We start from the raw sequence: 17384 nt of genomic DNA on the forward strand, positions 1-17384 counted from the left end.
TGAAGGAAGTTTCTTGTACCGACCGCATTAAGAGGAGAATTGATATCAACCATATATACTTCAAAAATAAACTTACTTTCAAGTAAAAAAAAATATATATTTTCTAGTTCTAAAGAAATTTAGACCATAACTTTTGAGAAAAAATCTTACATGCAAATAGTGTTGTTTCATTCCACATTCTTTGCATATCATTAGTCATGATTCCTACCCTTCCGTTCACATGGCACCATCACTTTTATTCTTTCCTTGATTTTGATTATGGTCAAATAACCCACAAAATGAGACCAGAGCCTCCAATTATAGCATTTTCCATATCGCTATAAAATCAAAAGTTGCAAGATTAATCTTAAACGAGTCAGTTTAGATTGAGGTTAATTGGACTAGATTAGATTGATCGAGTTTAGCCAAGCCATCTAAGTTTAAGGTGGCCTAGAGTCCAACCTGAACTTGTTCTTACCAAGCCTATGGCTGACAACTCCTTGATCAAAGTTGTTCGAAGACTCGAGAATTCTTAAATCAAATCTATATAAATAGACGATTAAAACTCTCAATTAAATATGTTCAAATTGCTCTCGAGCTCTAATTTGTTAGCTCTAGTTTAAAAATTATTCTTGATAACATACAAATTGAGTGGATTAACTTGTGCCGTATGTGTTAATCAATTATCTGATTTATATAAATGGTGATAAAATTATCAATAGAATATTCATCAGTGTAGGTTAAAAAATAATAATAATTCACATTTCTCATGTCCTCAAATGGGACAAAAAATCAATATTCATATTGATATTTTTTGTTAAAATTATGTGCCATATGTATTTTTTATGATATATTAGAAAGGTCTTATATAAAAAAAAATGTTTTTATAACAACTTGTAGAGATTACTTAAAAAAAAAAAAAAAAAAAAAAAAAAAAAAAAAAAAAAAAAAAAACGATATAATTAATTTTGGTGTCACACCCCACGATTTAATATGTGTTTAATCATGAACTGTGACTTTTTGGTATGATCAATCCTAATTGATCATGTACTTACCCTTGATAGTGACTTTGGCAAAATAGAAATAAGACATAGAAGAAGATAATGTATTCAACCCAGATAGGTAGATAAAGAAATATCGAGGTCATCAAATATCAAATTTAATTTTTTTTTTTAAATTTTGATATGAATCTTGAGCATGAGACGTTTCAAACGGTATCAAATCAAAGACTCTCCCAACAGGATGTAGTCGAGGTGAACAAAATTGAAAGTTGGTGGACATTAACACCCAAGTAAATTAGGGTTATATGATTAAGGTACAATTACCGAAAATGATTCTCAAATACACTACCTTTTAATATATACTATTACAAATGATAATGATATTTGGAAACATATGTAGACTAATTTTTATTTTGAAAAGAAAAACTTAGAAATCACTGATTAACTTACATAGTGATAATCACGACAAATTTTCATTTAATGTGATGTCATTGATTAGCGTAAATGAATGATTAACCTACACATTGATTGATTGATTGATTAATTGTAAACAGTATTTCAATTTTAATTATATTTACATAATTATTTTACTTCTCTTATTATATGTATTCGAGAATTAATGATTTTTTAAATTCTTAATCTTGTTAAACTAATTTTAAATAGTGGTAAAAAAAAAAAAAAAAAAAAAAAAAAAAACTTTAGAGGCTAATGTTCTAATGGTATGCTGCTAGTGTATGACTCTCTGTTACCATCACTTTTTGAGGGCCAGCGTCTAGACACTGACACACTACTAGTCCTCTAGTTTTGATACCATCAATTCCCTTGGGACTCAGTGTCTTCACAGATATAGCGGTGTCTAACTCTAACTCTAGTACCATCCAGTCCCTTGGGGCCAGTGTCCTCGTTCACTCACTTTGATACTATTTGTAATGGCTGAAGTCCAATCCTAATTGATATTATGCTCTTTAGATTTTCTGATGTGACGAGAGGACACACGTGGCATAGAAAGAGATACGGAAGTGTAACCAGTGAGAGGCCTACACCTATCCAGAGCTTCATTATAAAAAGGGTATCCTCCTGGGTTTTTATAACACATCAGGGTTCTTCCCCCTTTGGCATTACTAAATTAAATAGCCAAACCTTGAGATCTTCCCAGTTTCAAATACAATAAAAAGATGAGTTGTGTTCAAAATCCAGAGCTTCCCAACCCAGAAACTGTTGTCCATGTTCAAGATTTAGTCTCAATTGAAAACCCAGATTCCAAACACTCCATTTTTGCTTCTTTGTTTCAAAACCATTACCCTCCTGGGTTTTCCCGAAAGGTACCTAAACCCTTTTCTCACAATAACATGTTTTTTTTATTCCTATTTTTTTGGGTCTTTGATTACTGAACTGAACTCTTAGCTGTTTCCATGGCCAAAACAGCTGGTGGCGGAGGTGATAGCCACGTACTTGCTAGTGTTTGTGACTTGTGGAGCAGCCGCATTGAGCGCCAGCGACGAACGGAGAGTCTCACAGCTTGGAGCCTCCGTGGCTGGCGGCCTCATCGTGACGGTAATGATCTACGCTGTCGGACACATTTCTGGCGCCCATATGAACCCGGCTGTCACCTTAGCTTTCGCTGCAACTCGACACTTTCCATGGAAACAGGTCCCACTCTCTATAACTCTTTTATTTCTTTCTTAATTCAATATCCTAATCATTTCCTCTTTTTTCTTAATTATTTAATACAAATTTAACATAACCACGTCTTTGTTGAGCATCCCTTACTTCCCAATTTAACTAATTTATGGGAGAATTGGTAAAGAAATACATCTCTATTGATATGCAAAGCCACGAAAGCTTAATATTATGTTATTATGGAGAATTGTGATTCCAAAATGTCTTTTCATCCCAATTTGATACATCATTTGTTTCAAATTTAATATTAATATTTAGGATTTAGGGCGGTGCTAAGAATATAGGAACGAGGAGCCCTATTCTTTATATATATATATATATATATATATATATAAACTTTCTCTAATTTGTGTTAATATTGTAGATATTGTTAGACGAACACAACTCTCTATAATGGTATGATATTCTCGTATTCTTTGTTTATAAACTCATGATCATTCCCTAAATTAGCTAAAGTGGACTTTCATCATACAACGGATATAAATAAACAGGGGTAGATAGAAAAAAGAAGGAAAAACACAGGAGAGCCGTTAAAATTGGTTTCAACTTTATTTGACAATAATTAAGAGAAGAATTTGGTAGAAATCAAAATATTGGTTTAGAAGCGTAGAAGAATGAGTAGAAAGGAAAGGATGAGATAAAAGAGGGAAATGTAGGCCATGTTTAGTGGCCACATGACGTATGGACAAGCTACTCCAAATATTATTCTTAAGCCACGGCCACAAGGAGGAGAAGCTTGTGTGATCGCTTTGTGGCCACAACCTTGGGTTCATTTTTCCGACCAAAGAATGGGATGGGACATTTAGGCAGCATAATTCCAACACTCACTCAAATTTGGGATAGAGATAGAAATAGAGATAGAGATGTCCACCAAAAATTGGTTGCCCAATTGTGAGTGGAAGGTATACCAAAGGACAACACATATCTCTTCATGTGTGTTTTGATGGATATCAATTCACTTTTTCAAATTCCAATCAAGCAATCAAACAAATTATTTTAAATTCTTTATGAGTGATGTTGGTTTGGTTTGGTTTGGTTTGGTAGGTTCCATTGTATGGAGCAGCACAATTGAGTGGTGCAACTTGTGCGGCCTTTACACTTCGCATATTATTGCATCCCATAAAACAATTGGGCACAACAACGCCATCGGGGACAGACTTTCAAGCATTGGTCATGGAGATTGTGGTTACTTTCTCAATGATGTTCGTCACATCCGCTGTTGCAACTGACACTAAAGCAGTAAGAATCGATGACCAATGCTTTCAATTTCATGTTTTGATTTGATTCGATTCGATTTGATTCAATAGTTGTTTGTTTGGCAGATAGGAGAGCTAGCCGGTATGGCAGTTGGGTCAGCTGTGTGTATCACTTCCATCTTAGCTGGGTAAGGAAACATAACATTTTTTGGTTCGCTTCAAATAATCACTAACTAACTCTTTTTCTTTCTAAAAAGTGATTAAAAATAACCCGTTTTGCGTATGGACATATTACATTAAACAAATGAATCTAATGAGGGTTTGTGTTAGCGACTATTCAGACCTGTATCAGGAGGGTCAATGAATCCTGTGAGGACATTAGGACCTGCATTGGCAAGTGAATATTATAAAGGACTTTGGGTGTACTTTGTTGGGCCGGTTACTGGAACTCTATTGGGTGCATGGTCATATAAATTCATACGTGCCAGTGACAAACCTGTGCACTTAATTTCTCCTCACTCATTTTCATTCAAACTTCGAAGAATGTCAAGATCAGATGTTAGTGAGGGTGGAAAGTGAGCGTTGGCTCCTCGTCTTCTTCCATCTCTAAAATATTTGGAATGTTGGAAAAGATGTGAAATAGTTTGAGTGTTTCATGAGCATGATCTCGTGTCGTGGTGTACTATGCTATAAGCTTCTTTATTATAGCTTAGCGATGTATGAGAAGTAGTGATTGTAACCTCATCTTCTATGTATGAAAATTTTCTACCTTTGGTCACTTTTGTTCTTTTTAGTTCAATCATATAAATTCAAAGAATAAGTAAAACTTTAACCAATCAAACAACAATAATGTCAATTATGTCGCCGACGACAAAAAAGATGCACAGGGTTAGTGATATGAACCAAGAGACATCAATCATACAATATACTTCAATGAAGATGTGAAGAACAGGTTGTCAAAATTATCAAAATATGTTTCAATTCATGCTACATTGAAGAAGAATAAAGTTTGATTGTTGTAAATTTTGGGTGGGTTATAATTTAGAGTAATTTAGAGTTATTGTATTTTAAGACTTTTTATTTAATTTAGGTTACATTTACATAATGGCTAATTATGGTCATAAAGTGTGAATGTTACAACTTTTGGAATGCCTTTAATAGTTTCATTTTGAGGCTATATAAAGCCATGTATGTTGTATTTGTAAGGTAGACTTGAAAAATATATTAAAAGAAGCATTTGTGCTTTCTTTAGCCACGGCTAAGTTTCTTTGCAACTCTATATAGTTTAGGTTGCATGTAGAATCATTCAAGCTCGACATGATCAATCTTGCTTGTGGAGTGATTCGAATCTCAATCAAGTGTTCTTGTCTTGAGATATTTGATCAACAAGAATCATTGAAGCTAGACATGATCGATCTTGCTTCTGGAGTGATTCGAATCTCAAACAATGTTCTTGCCTTGAGATATTCGATCAACAAGGTAATCCGAATCTGACCCCCCTTGTAGTTGATTCCTTATCTTATCATTTGGTATCAGAGCTTCAGGCTCAAGATCGGATATATGTTTCCTTTGCGTTTCTTCTCAATTTGATTTTTATTTATTTTCATCTTCTTAGTTTTTAATCAACCCAGAGTTCAAAATTCAATCTTTGCTCTATTTAAAATTTTGAGAGGTGAGAATGAGAGATTCATTTGTGTAACTGAGTGTAAAAAGAGTGTCCTAAAATTCCTTGAGCGTATACTCTTGAGAGAGTGTTGTGAGGTCCGTCGTATTTCCATAACTTATTTTTTGCAGCAAAGTTACACAAATAGATTCGAGGACGAATCCTCTTGAAGAAGTGGAGAATGATATGAACCAAGAGACATCAATCATACAATATACTTCAATGAAGATGTGAAGAACAGGTTGTCAAAATTATCAAAATATGTTTCAATTCATGCTACATTGAAGAAGAATAAAGTTTGATTGTTGTAAATTTTGGGTGGGTTATAATTTAGAGTAATTTAGAGTTATTGTATTTTAAGACTTTTTATTTAATTTAGGTTACATTTACATAATGGCTAATTATGGTCATAAAGTGTGAATGTTACAACTTTTGGAATGCCTTTAATAGTTTCATTTTGAGGCTATATAAAGCCATGTATGTTGTATTTGTAAGGTAGACTTGAAAAATATATTAAAAGAAGCATTTGTGCTTTCTTTAGCCACGGCTAAGTTTCTTTGCAACTCTATATAGTTTAGGTTGCATGTAGAATCATTCAAGCTCGACATGATCAATCTTGCTTGTGGAGTGATTCGAATCTCAATCAAGTGTTCTTGTCTTGAGATATTTGATCAACAAGAATCATTGAAGCTAGACATGATCGATCTTGCTTCTGGAGTGATTCGAATCTCAAACAATGTTCTTGCCTTGAGATATTCGATCAACAAGGTAATCCGAATCTGACCCCCCTTGTAGTTGATTCCTTATCTTATCAGTTAGTATAAGTTGTGACTGTTAATTACTTTTAAGCTTTTCATAGTTATCTTATTCTCAAGATCTCTCTCATTCGAATGTGGTCTTGTTTCATTTATGTACCACTTCTTTACTCGAGTGTCATAACTACAATGAACAATAATTTTCGAACAACTTGGTTGTTAAAAAATTGAAGTGTTGGTGCTCGGTTGTCTTCACCCTAAACCATTTATGGACAAAGGTAAAGAAATTGGTTGAATATAATTTGGTCTTCCTTGATGAATGAAGCTGTCCCCCACTTATTTCATTCTTCCATTCAATACATCAACTGTCCCTCTTATTTTGAGAACGACACTACAAATCAAAATGTGATTCTTATGCAACCATGCCATTTCATTCGGATTCCAAACTGAAGTTTCAAATGAATTCGAGTTACCTTACGAACAAGTTTTTTTTAAGAATAAATAGTAAGCTAGCAGTTATAGCCCTGTTTAGCTTTCTATTCCGAGCGGGATACATTTAATAGGGAGAAGTTTTCACACTTTTATAAAAAAATGTTTCGTTCTTTCTTCCAATCGATGTGAGATCTCATAATCCAACCCCTTCTAGAGTCCAACGTCCTTACTGGCATACCGCCTCGTGTCCACATCCTTCAGGGTTCAATCCAACCCCTTTAGAACAAGTTTCTTTTAAGAATAAATAGTTAGCTTGTAATAAAAAGGCTGGTTTTCATATCTTTATAAAGAATGTTTCGTTCTCCTCTCTAACAGGTATGACTGACATAGTAATAAAATTTAGAATCGGGAAGTGAGGTTGATTGTAGTGTCTTAGTCTCACAACAAAACACACCCACTAAGTTAGGCAAGAATGATGAGAATCTGATAAAGTAAGTGGATACTATCCATGAGGTTAGTAATAGTATATGGTGGGCAGTAACTCATGGGCTGACACCGACCAAAAATAGTGAAGAATCTGTATAGTGACACCATTTTCAGAAAAGGTTGGAGAAGAAGATAAGAAATTGAGCCCACATTTTCTGAATTCAATGTGTTTTGGGTGTCTCACTCTCACTCTCCAACACTTTATAACACTTTATGTGGGTAAGATTACACAACGATTTGCTTTCCAAAATTTTTTAGTATTTTAATATTTTTACATTTAAGATTGTAATCTTCTAGATACCAAGATTTTGCCACTTAATAAAACTCATCCTAATTTTATTATATTATATTATAAAAGGTAGAGATGTTTTGACGGTTTTCTTGTTCCCATATTTGAATAATTGGGAGTGAACAAAGATAATTTCAAAGAAATTGCTGAGATCGAAAGTGTAACAAATATAGGCGGAATCAAAAGTACCCGTGAGATATAGAGTCCATTCTTCATTAACATTCACAACATTTAAATAGAATACAAGCTACACACTAATACCTAAAAGGAAAATATAAACTAATTAATATTGAATAAAATTAATAAATTATTTGAAATAAAATTTATAATTTTGAAAGAAATTTGAAGAACTAAATTTACAATTTAATAAAATATTATTAAATTTACAAAAATAAATATTTAAAAACATAAAAATAGCAATTAAATTTGGAAGATATTTTTGTCTCATAGGTGCTTTTATTTCCCCCACATATTCTAGAGATGCCACGCAGTGGACAGAACTTTTCATACTTTTTCATTATGATTTCTTTTTTTCTTTTCTTGAGACGTCACGCTCAATTGTTCTACGTGTTCTTTAAATTTGAAAGGTTGAAATGATAAAAGAGACTAAATTATTACAACGAGACTGAATTGTTAATACTAGAAGAGACTAAACTATTACAAACAAGTAGGCCATGAATTGGTGGGATTCTTCGTATAGTGGATTGGTGAGATTCTTTCCGGAGCACAACCATTATTCAATAATTAAGATATATCTACCTTTCTAATGCTACATTCTAAAGAAATGAATAAAATAGTTGGCAAAAAAAAAAAAAAAAATGGATGATTCTTCAAATAGTGAACCATCCAAAAAGAAGTATGACATTGTTCTTTCTTTAAATAAATGATTGCGAACCGATATGAAAGTGGAAGGCTTGGAGTTGTAAAAAGCAAATAATATCATGTATAATATATAGTTGAAGTTAAATGATGGTTGAGCATATACCTCGTAAGCATATACCTACGACTATATCGATCAATATCAATCGGAATATAATCCTATTCGTTTAGATATTCATCTTCAATTGAATGAAATAAACTTACTTTAAATCACGAACTAAAATTGGTTTTGTTAGACGAACACGACTCTCCGCAATGGTATGATATTGTCTATTTTGAGTATAAGCTCTCATGGCTTTGCTTTGGGCTTCCTCAAAATGCCTCACACCAATGGAATTGATATTCTTCACTTATAAACTGATCATTCCCTAAATTAGTTTACGTGGGAGGTTTAACTTATAAAAATTTTAAGATTCAAACTAATACAATTATTATTTTAGAGTGTTTTAAAGTCCAAAAAGAATTTTATTTATTGATAGTTGAGAAAAGATGGGTAAAGTTGAGGTACTCAAAATGGGGTACCAGCTGGGCCAAGCTTCGAGATGCCTTTCTTTGGACCTTCTTTTTTGGGCCAGATGGCTCTTGGACTTTGATACCAACAATCCACCCATGGGTCTGCCATACAAATACCTAAATTTAAATACTCCAAATAGAATTATTTTTGGAGGTGTAGTATTTAAATTTTATTTTCATTAAATTGGTTTTATTCAAAACAATTTTGTTTTTGGTCGTTACTATGCATGTGAGTGAGGAGAAAAGATACTGAAAAGTAAAACTTAAAAAGGGCAATATTTGATAGCGGTGAACATGGGCTACTACAATGCATGTCCAATTTCATCTCAACAGTTCACTCAATACACTCTTATTTAGTCCTCGCCAAACCTTTTTTCGAGCCCCACGCGCTAACCCAAGCATAAACTCCTAGGAAGAAAAAGTAAAAAGAAAAAGAAATAGAGTTTTTGTAATTGATTGATTTGAAGTTGAAACATAATTGGAAGAGATTGTTTGTTGTGATCTTTATTGTTCGTCTCTTATAATAATTATGCATCTTTACCATGCACATGTGGATATGGATACCTTTTCTTTCACTTTTTTATTACACTATTAAATCTAATTTTTTTAAAAAAATATATTTATTATTTTCTTTCCACTTTACATAATTATCCATTTTCAAATAATTTAATTTTTGTCCATATATCAATATTTCTATCCACGTTTAGTATATAACTTTTAATTTGAGCAAATGATAATAAATTTTATCTTATTTTTAAAAAAGGAAAGGTTTTTCTTTTATTTTTTTTTTTTATGAATTTTTAATCATTTTAAAAAACTATCATAATATTAATATTTTTAGTAATGTTTTCAGGGACAATTTCGTAAATTTAAAATCCCAATTTTTTTTAATCTAGAATTGTCCAAATTACCGACAAATAGATATATGTTCCGTGTAAACCTCAAAAAAATCCACTCTATTGGGAGAGACCATCCTTATCCTTATTTCCATGGTTTTAATCAGCTTAAATCATCATCTAAATGGGTCATTTTATTATTATTATTATTATTATTATTAATTCATTCATTAAAGTACACTAACATTTCTACTTCATTTCAAACCTATATTTATTAACATGTCACACAGGATGGAGCTTAAGATAATCAAGGAGAACAAACAATAAAGTTAAAATTAAAATTAAAATTAAAAATAATTAGAATAAAAACAAAATAAAAGAAGCCCCACGGTTTGAAAGTTCTAAGGTGGTGAGTTCTTAGAGCTTTCCAGTCTTTAGTTAGCTGGAAGGACGACTACTCTTTTATATTTTCTTAAAAAATGTAGCATTTAGTCAACTCGACCTAACCTAAGCAAAATTGACTTAATTATTTATTTATTTATTTTTCCTTACCTCAACAACAATTATAATAACCCGTAAAATAAATGCATTAATTTAATTCTGGATCCATCTAACTTTACAGCATTTAAAATAATAATAGAGGGAAATTTTAATGTTAACCTAAGTTGGTTAGGTTAAATAAATTTAGGCATTAATTTGAGAGGAAAACGTGTAGAATTTTAAAAATTATTGTTAGGTCATCCTGCCCTCCCTTCGTCCAAAAAGGTCGGCACGGAACGTAAGGGAAAAGACGCATTTAATTGAGTGGTGCCAAGTGGGCGCAAGTGGCCAAGTTGCTACTACCTCCGAATCATAATCTTTTATTTTTCTTTTCTTTCCTTCTATAAACAACAATACTTTTAATTCTTTCATAAAAAATAAATTTACTACTTTTTTTTCCTTTAATTTGTTCCCTCCATGGTAATTAGGATTGGATTTATAAGATATTTTACTCAATTTTTTGTTTTTGAGAAAATAATAATCTTTATTTATAATATATATCAGGTTAATAACTAAAATTTAATAATATTTAATATAAAACTCGAACTCATTAATATATATACTTTTTATGTAGTAGTAGAGTACGATGAAGGAAGCTGAGTTGTTAGTTTGTTTCCATGTGCAAATGCTTTACTACACCAAACAACACGACAGAGATTTCATCACTTTTGGATCTTTTCTCTACTTCAACACTTTCTTAATTCTTTTCTTTTCTTATTTTCTTTTCCGTCTATGTACATCAAACATGAGACGGGTTAATTGTTAGTATAGAACATTTGTCTGGTATTCGATTCATATCAAAGTTAGCGAGCTTATAGGTTTCATTTATACGCATTTAATTGCAGAGTTACTTGTCAAATTCACGATGGAACCCAAACTTTCAAGGCATTGACTCGAGGCCCATCTAGTCTCTATGAATCTTATTTTTGACATCACTTACGATATTTTCGGTTCTACTCTTGTATGCACCCTCATCTTGACAATCATACTCATTCTTCTTAGCATGTTAGACGATGTTCGTTCTCCTTCGTTGCATTTGCTCAGACAAGCAACACTCCAATGTAGCCACTAATCTTGATTCTAACATTAAAGTCACCACTACACTCTTCTTAGTATAATTATGATATTCTTCTCCACTTAAACAAGTTATTGCATTCAATGACTCAAGAGGCACATAAAAATATCCGAGCAGTGATGAGATCTATCACATGTCAAGTATTTAATATGACAGCAAAAAATTATAAAATTTATTATATTTAGAAATTATTTATTTGTGAACAAACTTACAAATATCTCAACAAAATTTCACACCATTGTAATAACCCAATTATTTTCTTCAAATTTAAAAACTAAATTAAAAAAAAATTAATCAGTCCATTTCAGATTAATTCTGACTTCTAAAAATTTAAAATAAAATAAAGTTATATAACATGTTAAATATCAATATTTGAAGAAACAAAATGCAACTCTATTCCCTTACTTAACAATGAAGAATAAAAAAAAACCTTACATATTTATATTTATATATATATATATATATATATATATATATATATGTCTATTATGTTGGATGTGCAGATGGGACTACTTATTAACGTTTTTAAATGGGAAGTTAGGGGTCATGACGTATGACTGTGCCACTTCATCAAAAAACGAAACAAAGGAGAAGCCCGATTTATGCCACGTAAGAAATAAGGCGATGAGGTGTACGGTGGATACTGTTGGATCTTTATTAATTCATTTATTTCTTAGATAAAGAATTGAAGACCGGTCCGAATCTAACACGTGGCATTTGAACAAACTATTGTTTGTTAATTTAATTTAGATAAATTTAAGTTTTTACCCCTCACTTTATTGTAAAAGGGCCCAGTGGACGTTCTTATCTATTATGTTTTAACCCAAAAAAAAAGAAATTAATTTTTGAAAAGGAAACCAAAGAAATAACATTTAATAAATACATTTTGTGAATTGGTCCGTATATACACGACACTATACCAATTAATATTGTGCCTATAAAGATATTTCACTTCCTTCATCAAATTTTCGAACTATCTGAACCCTTATTTCCATAACCAAGAAAAACAAAAAATGGCGACTGGTAATTGGAGCGCCGCCCATGAAGAAGCCTTCATCTCCGTCGGAACCGATTACTCCGATCCCCACCAATCCTTCTTCCGCGACCGATTTCAACAACTCTGCCCTCCCGAGTTCTCAAAAAAGGTACGGATTCTTTTTTAACGTTCTATTTTTGTTCGATTTCAAGCGATGGGTTTCTGATCGGTGAATTTTGTCGACGGTTAGCTTGTGGCGGAGGTGATTGCGACGTATTTGCTTGTGTTTGTCACTTGTGGAGCGGCGGCATTGAGTGTGAGTGATGAGCGACAAGTGTCGAAGCTTGGAGCGTCGATGACCGGTGGGCTCATTGTGACGGTGATGATTTACGCCGTCGGACATATCTCCGGCGCCCATATGAACCCTGCTGTCACTTTTGCTTTTGCCGCTGTGAGGCGATTTCCGTGGAAACAGGTCCCTTCTTCTTCCTCCTCCGCCTAAACCCCTTTTCCCCAATTTTGTGTGAAATTACCATCTTGTCCTTTTATTTTCTTTTTTATTTTAAATTTAAGGTTTAAAATGAGGATATTGAACTCTCAACCAACCGTGTCCAATTAACGATGTCGACGGATGTTACCAAAAATAAATAAATATATTTTTTTAAAAATAATATAGATAAATAAGTATTTTACACTTTTATTTCATAACTTATATTGTATTTACGTTACTGCCATTATTATTTCTTTTTAATGTTAAAATTGGTAAGAGTGGCAGAAACGGATTTTCCTCATTTTTAGACGTAAGTAATTTTAGAGAAAATAATTTGTTTACTACTGATTTATTAAAATTTATTTTTATATAATCATTTATATGTTTGATTCCCTATTTTTAAGAAGAAAAACATCATATAATAAAATTAATTTTGAGCATGACAAAATAATTTTTGTCATATCAAAATTGTAAAGGTGAATTTAAGTTATTGAATTAATTTTAAAATAATAATAAAATATTTAGTTCTGACTGGCACAATTATAAATAAATAATAATAATTTTGTTTTTTTTTTTTTTATTATTGTAAATTCTTTCAATAAATTAAAGTTATATAATAATATATTAAATATCAAATTTGAATTATTAGTGTACTCTGTTTACGTAACAATTAAGAAAACAAGAATGAAATGAATTGATAAGTCATATATTTTATTGGACGGGCGTGGATTGATTATTATATTTAAGTGGAAATTTAGTGGTAATGATGACTTGTGCCACTTCATCAAAAAGAAAATAGGAAAAAGGAAAAAAGTCTGCCACGTAGGAAATGACGTGATGAGGTGTAGGGGAGATATTTTAAAGACGGGTCCCACTACCTTGGCAGATATTTATAAAGTTATAAGAACTATTGGTAGATGCTTACTGTGATGCAGCAGCCTTGGTTGATTTATTTCAAATAATTGAGAATCCAATTTATAAATAATAACCATTAAAATAATTTAAGAGAATTTTGTAAATATTAATGGAACTTTTTAAAGTTTAGGAAGGTTTATCGAATTATGTAAATTATTGCAGGTTCCATTGTATGCAGCAGCTCAATTAAGCGGAGCTACATCGGCAGCCTTTACACTACGCATATTATTGGACCCAATTAAAGAACTCGGGACTACTTCGCCTTCTGGACCCGAGTTTAAAGCACTTATTGTGGAGATTGTTGTCTCCTTCTGTATGATGTTTGTCACTTCCGCTGTCGCTACCGACACGAAAGCGGTAAGAACAATATCGTACTTTCGATCCCATTTATGTTTCTCATTCTTAACAGAATCTCATTCGGTTTTTTGCTCTGATTTTGGCAGATAGGAGAGCTTGCAGGCATAGCAGTAGGTTCGTCTGTATGCATCACGTCCATCTTTGCCGGGTAAGGAAACAAAAACCTTTTTGGTTTTGGCATTTTTCACCTATAAAACCTTTGTTGTTACTTGGGCAAGATCTTAACCAAGATCTCAAATTAAAAGCTTCCCCAACATGAAATAAGTTTGTGTTAACCATGTCTAGGCCTATATCGGGTGGGTCCATGAACCCCGCGAGATCAATAGGACCCGCCATTGCAAGTTCACATTACGAAGGGATCTGGGTGTACCTAGTCGGGCCAGTTACCGGGACATTATTGGGGGCATGGTCATATAATTTCATACGAACAAGTGAAAAACATGGACATCAACTTTGTCTACAATGACATTCACGCAGCGAATGATATCAAATCGTTCAAAAGTGATGATCTTTCCATCGATTCACTTCAATGAGTTTGTTTTATAAAATCTGTATCTTGTATAAAAGATGTGTGATCAAATTAAAGCTTATTTTTTTATCAGTTTGTTATGTCATTTCTTTAGTCTTGAGAGAATGGATCTGAAATAGATGATTCATTTTTGTGTTGTACCAGTGTGAGCTTTGATCTGAATTTTGTATAATAATCAATTATAAATTGATTTCTCCTTTAGTTCTCTACTTTTTTGTTTTTCTTTTTATTTCATGGACTTTCAGATTTTATTAATACTAATAGAATAATAATAATAATAATAATAATAAATTTATTTTTTATTTTTTATTTTTAAATTTAGTTGACTCCCAAAATTGTTAGAAAATTTAGATTGATTGTGAGGAATATAAGAAGCAGACGACCTATAGAATTTATTATAATAACTTGAATTGGAAAAAACTTTAAAATATGGATATTATTAAATGCTTCAAAACCAAAGTCTTTTAAATATCATTTTCTCATAGTTTACTGAATATAAAATTATTAATGATACAAAAATTATTTGTTATTTTTAAATTTATTGAAGATAATATATCAAAATAATTGTTAGTTAGAAATTAAAATTTTAATCATTTAGTCTATTTATATTAGTTGACTCCCGAAATTCTTCATTGTAAGTGTTCTCTTTAATAAATTAGTTAGACTCGAAGGTATATATAATATTTTAAATATGAAAGAAACTTCAAACATTGATTAATGACGGATGCATATATATTTTAAATCATTCAACTTCTAGAACTGTTTATTTTATTAGATGGGCGGGTAAGTAGTATTTAATATGAAAACTTAGTGCTAATGATGTATGGTTTATTTTATTAATGGGTGTTATTATACAAAATTTAAAATTAAATTCAAAATAAAATAAGGTAGTGTTCAAAAAGCGAAGATGGGCCGAAAATGAAGGCTGAAAGAACAAAAGGTATGATCCAGAAATTAGATGGGCCGTGCAAAACCTTTATTGGGCTTTAGGTATAATCCTCTAATACCAAATATGTTATAAGCTACAAAATTGATACATGATTTGGTGGGATTCTTACTATAGAAATTAAATTGAACTACCCGAGTCTAATTTTTCTTAAGGAGGTTTCAATGTAGTATGCTAGTTTAGTTTGTAGCATTCAAAAGGTTGGAGTTGCTATCATTTTCAAGACAAGCTTAAAAATGCATAAAAACAAGATTTGAGCAACAGTTCTCAAATTTAAAGATCAGATGATGAAGTGAGTCAATCTATCCATGTGAGGCGGACGACAGAGTTTTGACTAATAATGAGAGTGTCACATGGAAACAGTGAAACGAAAGATTAAAGAAACAGGATTCTGTGTTTAATCATTATATCAGTTCTCAAAGCCAATAAAACATACATAGCATAATTCACACCATCTATGTAAATAGAAACAAAATGTTTCATTCATTGCTCATATATTATAATATAAAAATAATCCAAACCCACTAATCACTTTGGAAGGTAGTTTAAAACAAAAAGTCCCCACTAATCTGTCACAAATTTCTTCATTCTTCTCTCTGTTTCTTCCCATCTCCAACAGTGGACAATGACAGAAACATAACAGAGCCCCATTTTGTTGAAGGGGACACAAATGAGATGGAGTTAGCGGGAAAATGCAAAGGGGAAAGTAAAGTAACAGAGGAAATTGAAATGGAAACGGATATGGAGATTAACGAATTGGTTTTTTAAGGGCATTTGGGTCCCCCTTCCTTGGTCTTCCAGTTGTTGTAGCAAGGGCACACGGCTTTGTTTCCATAGTAGCCAGGGGGCACACACAAGCACTTCCTGCAGCACTTTTGGCAGAAGAACATGCATGGTTTGTGGTATTGTGTCCTCCCGCACCGAGTGGCGCACCGATTTGGGCATTCTGTACATTATTTATAACCACACATTTCAGACACAAATCCGGACAAATCCAACCCAAAGGAGCCGCAAAAATGACTCATAAACTGTTTGGATTTCGAATTAGGAGGATACTTACGGAAGATCTTGACGCTCCCTGGTCCGTATGGGTTCTGAAAAAAGCCAACGACAAAATGTGAGTACAATTACAACGTATTTCCCAAAATGCCGTAAAAACAAATTGTCGATCTTAGATTTCTAAAGCCTGATTTAAGTTAGCAGAGAAGTAGGAGTGTTCGACAAAATGTCGCAATGCCAAATAAGTGATTTACGTTGTTTAAAAGCCTGATCTACATCAAATTAGTGAATTAAGAACAGACCAAATCGAAACGTGAGCACAACCATACAAGGTGTTCGACAAAATGCCACAATGAAAAACCCCCGATTTCCAGTTAAAACCAAACATAGAACTAGAAAAAGAGTTTTACCCTGCTTCGACCACCACGTCCATTACCAGCCATGACCTACAGAAACAGATCGAAGCACAAACAAAAACAGAGTGAGTTAAGTTCTGTCAAGACGAAAGGAAAGGGACTGAGCATAAGAGTAGTAAGACAACGGAGCAGAAGGTCTCACAGTGGTTTGAAGCATGGAAAACGCAATGAGAGCCAAGAGCAGGACAGCGGCGAACTTAGCCATCGCCATTGGAAGGTGAAGGTAAAAGAGAAGAAGCTTGAAATGGAAGAGACTGGGAAAGCAGAAAAGGGAAAGCGGGGTGCTGAGTTTGGGGCCTCATTCTCAGTGGGTATAAATAGAAGGGGCGGAAGGAAGAAGAAGGTGGGAAATAATCGAGTGTTGTCGCTCATATGCTTGCGGGTTTCCATGGCTTCGATTTGGACCGTCTCATGGCACATGCGCAGGCCCCG

General features: G+C 32.7%; 3 protein-coding genes across 3 annotated transcripts; 2 read left to right on the forward strand and 1 right to left on the reverse strand.

The window, feature by feature from the left end:
* Positions 1–2054: 2054 nt before the first annotated feature.
* On the forward strand, positions 2055–4634 carry LOC111790098 (aquaporin NIP2-1). Its single transcript, XM_023670902.2, has 5 exons — positions 2055–2302; positions 2406–2630; positions 3705–3899; positions 3983–4044; positions 4198–4634. The coding sequence occupies exons 1-5, from the start codon at positions 2156–2158 to the stop codon at positions 4433–4435; spliced, it is 867 nt and encodes a 288-aa protein (XP_023526670.1). The 5' UTR covers positions 2055–2155; the 3' UTR covers positions 4436–4634.
* A 7655-nt stretch (positions 4635–12289) lies between these two features.
* Positions 12290–14800, forward strand: LOC111791241 (aquaporin NIP2-1). Its single transcript, XM_023672504.2, has 5 exons — positions 12290–12469; positions 12551–12775; positions 13868–14062; positions 14149–14210; positions 14348–14800. The coding sequence occupies exons 1-5, from the start codon at positions 12338–12340 to the stop codon at positions 14526–14528; spliced, it is 795 nt and encodes a 264-aa protein (XP_023528272.2). The 5' UTR covers positions 12290–12337; the 3' UTR covers positions 14529–14800.
* A 1197-nt stretch (positions 14801–15997) lies between these two features.
* Positions 15998–17259, reverse strand: GASA4 (GAST1 protein homolog 4). The gene is made up of 4 exons (XM_023672505.2): positions 17095–17259; positions 16947–16982; positions 16598–16631; positions 15998–16483 (listed from the first exon to the last, which is right to left on the reverse strand). Exons 1-4 carry the CDS (start codon positions 17161–17163, stop codon positions 16302–16304), a joined length of 321 nt encoding a protein of 106 aa, XP_023528273.1. The 5' UTR covers positions 17164–17259; the 3' UTR covers positions 15998–16301.
* Positions 17260–17384: the final 125 nt, after the last annotated feature.

This window comes from Cucurbita pepo, chromosome 3 (genome assembly GCF_057944985.1).
Source record: "Cucurbita pepo subsp. pepo isolate OVF chromosome 3, ASM5794498v1, whole genome shotgun sequence".
Taxonomy (NCBI): Eukaryota; Viridiplantae; Streptophyta; class Magnoliopsida; order Cucurbitales; family Cucurbitaceae; genus Cucurbita; species Cucurbita pepo.

What these genes read in the sequence shown, in the direction of transcription:
- LOC111790098 (XM_023670902.2), top strand. Translation starts at nt 2,156, where the DNA reads ATGAGTTGTGTTCAAAATCCAGAGCTTCCCAACCCAGAAACTGTTGTC. An exon ending in CTCCTGGGTTTTCCCGAAAG is followed by an intron (nt 2,303 to 2,405) that starts GTACCTAAACCC and finishes TGGCCAAAACAG; the next exon opens with CTGGTGGCGGAGGTGATAGC. An exon ending in ATCACTTCCATCTTAGCTGG is followed by an intron (nt 4,045 to 4,197) that starts GTAAGGAAACAT and finishes GCGACTATTCAG; the next exon opens with ACCTGTATCAGGAGGGTCAA.
- GASA4 (XM_023672505.2), bottom strand. Translation starts at nt 17,163, where the DNA reads ATGGCGATGGCTAAGTTCGCCGCTGTCCTGCTCTTGGCTCTCATTGCG. An exon ending in TTTCCATGCTTCAAACCACT is followed by an intron (nt 16,983 to 17,094) that starts GTGAGACCTTCT and finishes CTGTTTCTGTAG; the next exon opens with GTCATGGCTGGTAATGGACG. An exon ending in AGGGAGCGTCAAGATCTTCC is followed by an intron (nt 16,484 to 16,597) that starts GTAAGTATCCTC and finishes AATAATGTACAG; the next exon opens with AATGCCCAAATCGGTGCGCC.
- LOC111791241 (XM_023672504.2), top strand. Translation starts at nt 12,338, where the DNA reads ATGGCGACTGGTAATTGGAGCGCCGCCCATGAAGAAGCCTTCATCTCC. An exon ending in CTCCCGAGTTCTCAAAAAAG is followed by an intron (nt 12,470 to 12,550) that starts GTACGGATTCTT and finishes GTCGACGGTTAG; the next exon opens with CTTGTGGCGGAGGTGATTGC. An exon ending in GGCGATTTCCGTGGAAACAG is followed by an intron (nt 12,776 to 13,867) that starts GTCCCTTCTTCT and finishes AAATTATTGCAG; the next exon opens with GTTCCATTGTATGCAGCAGC.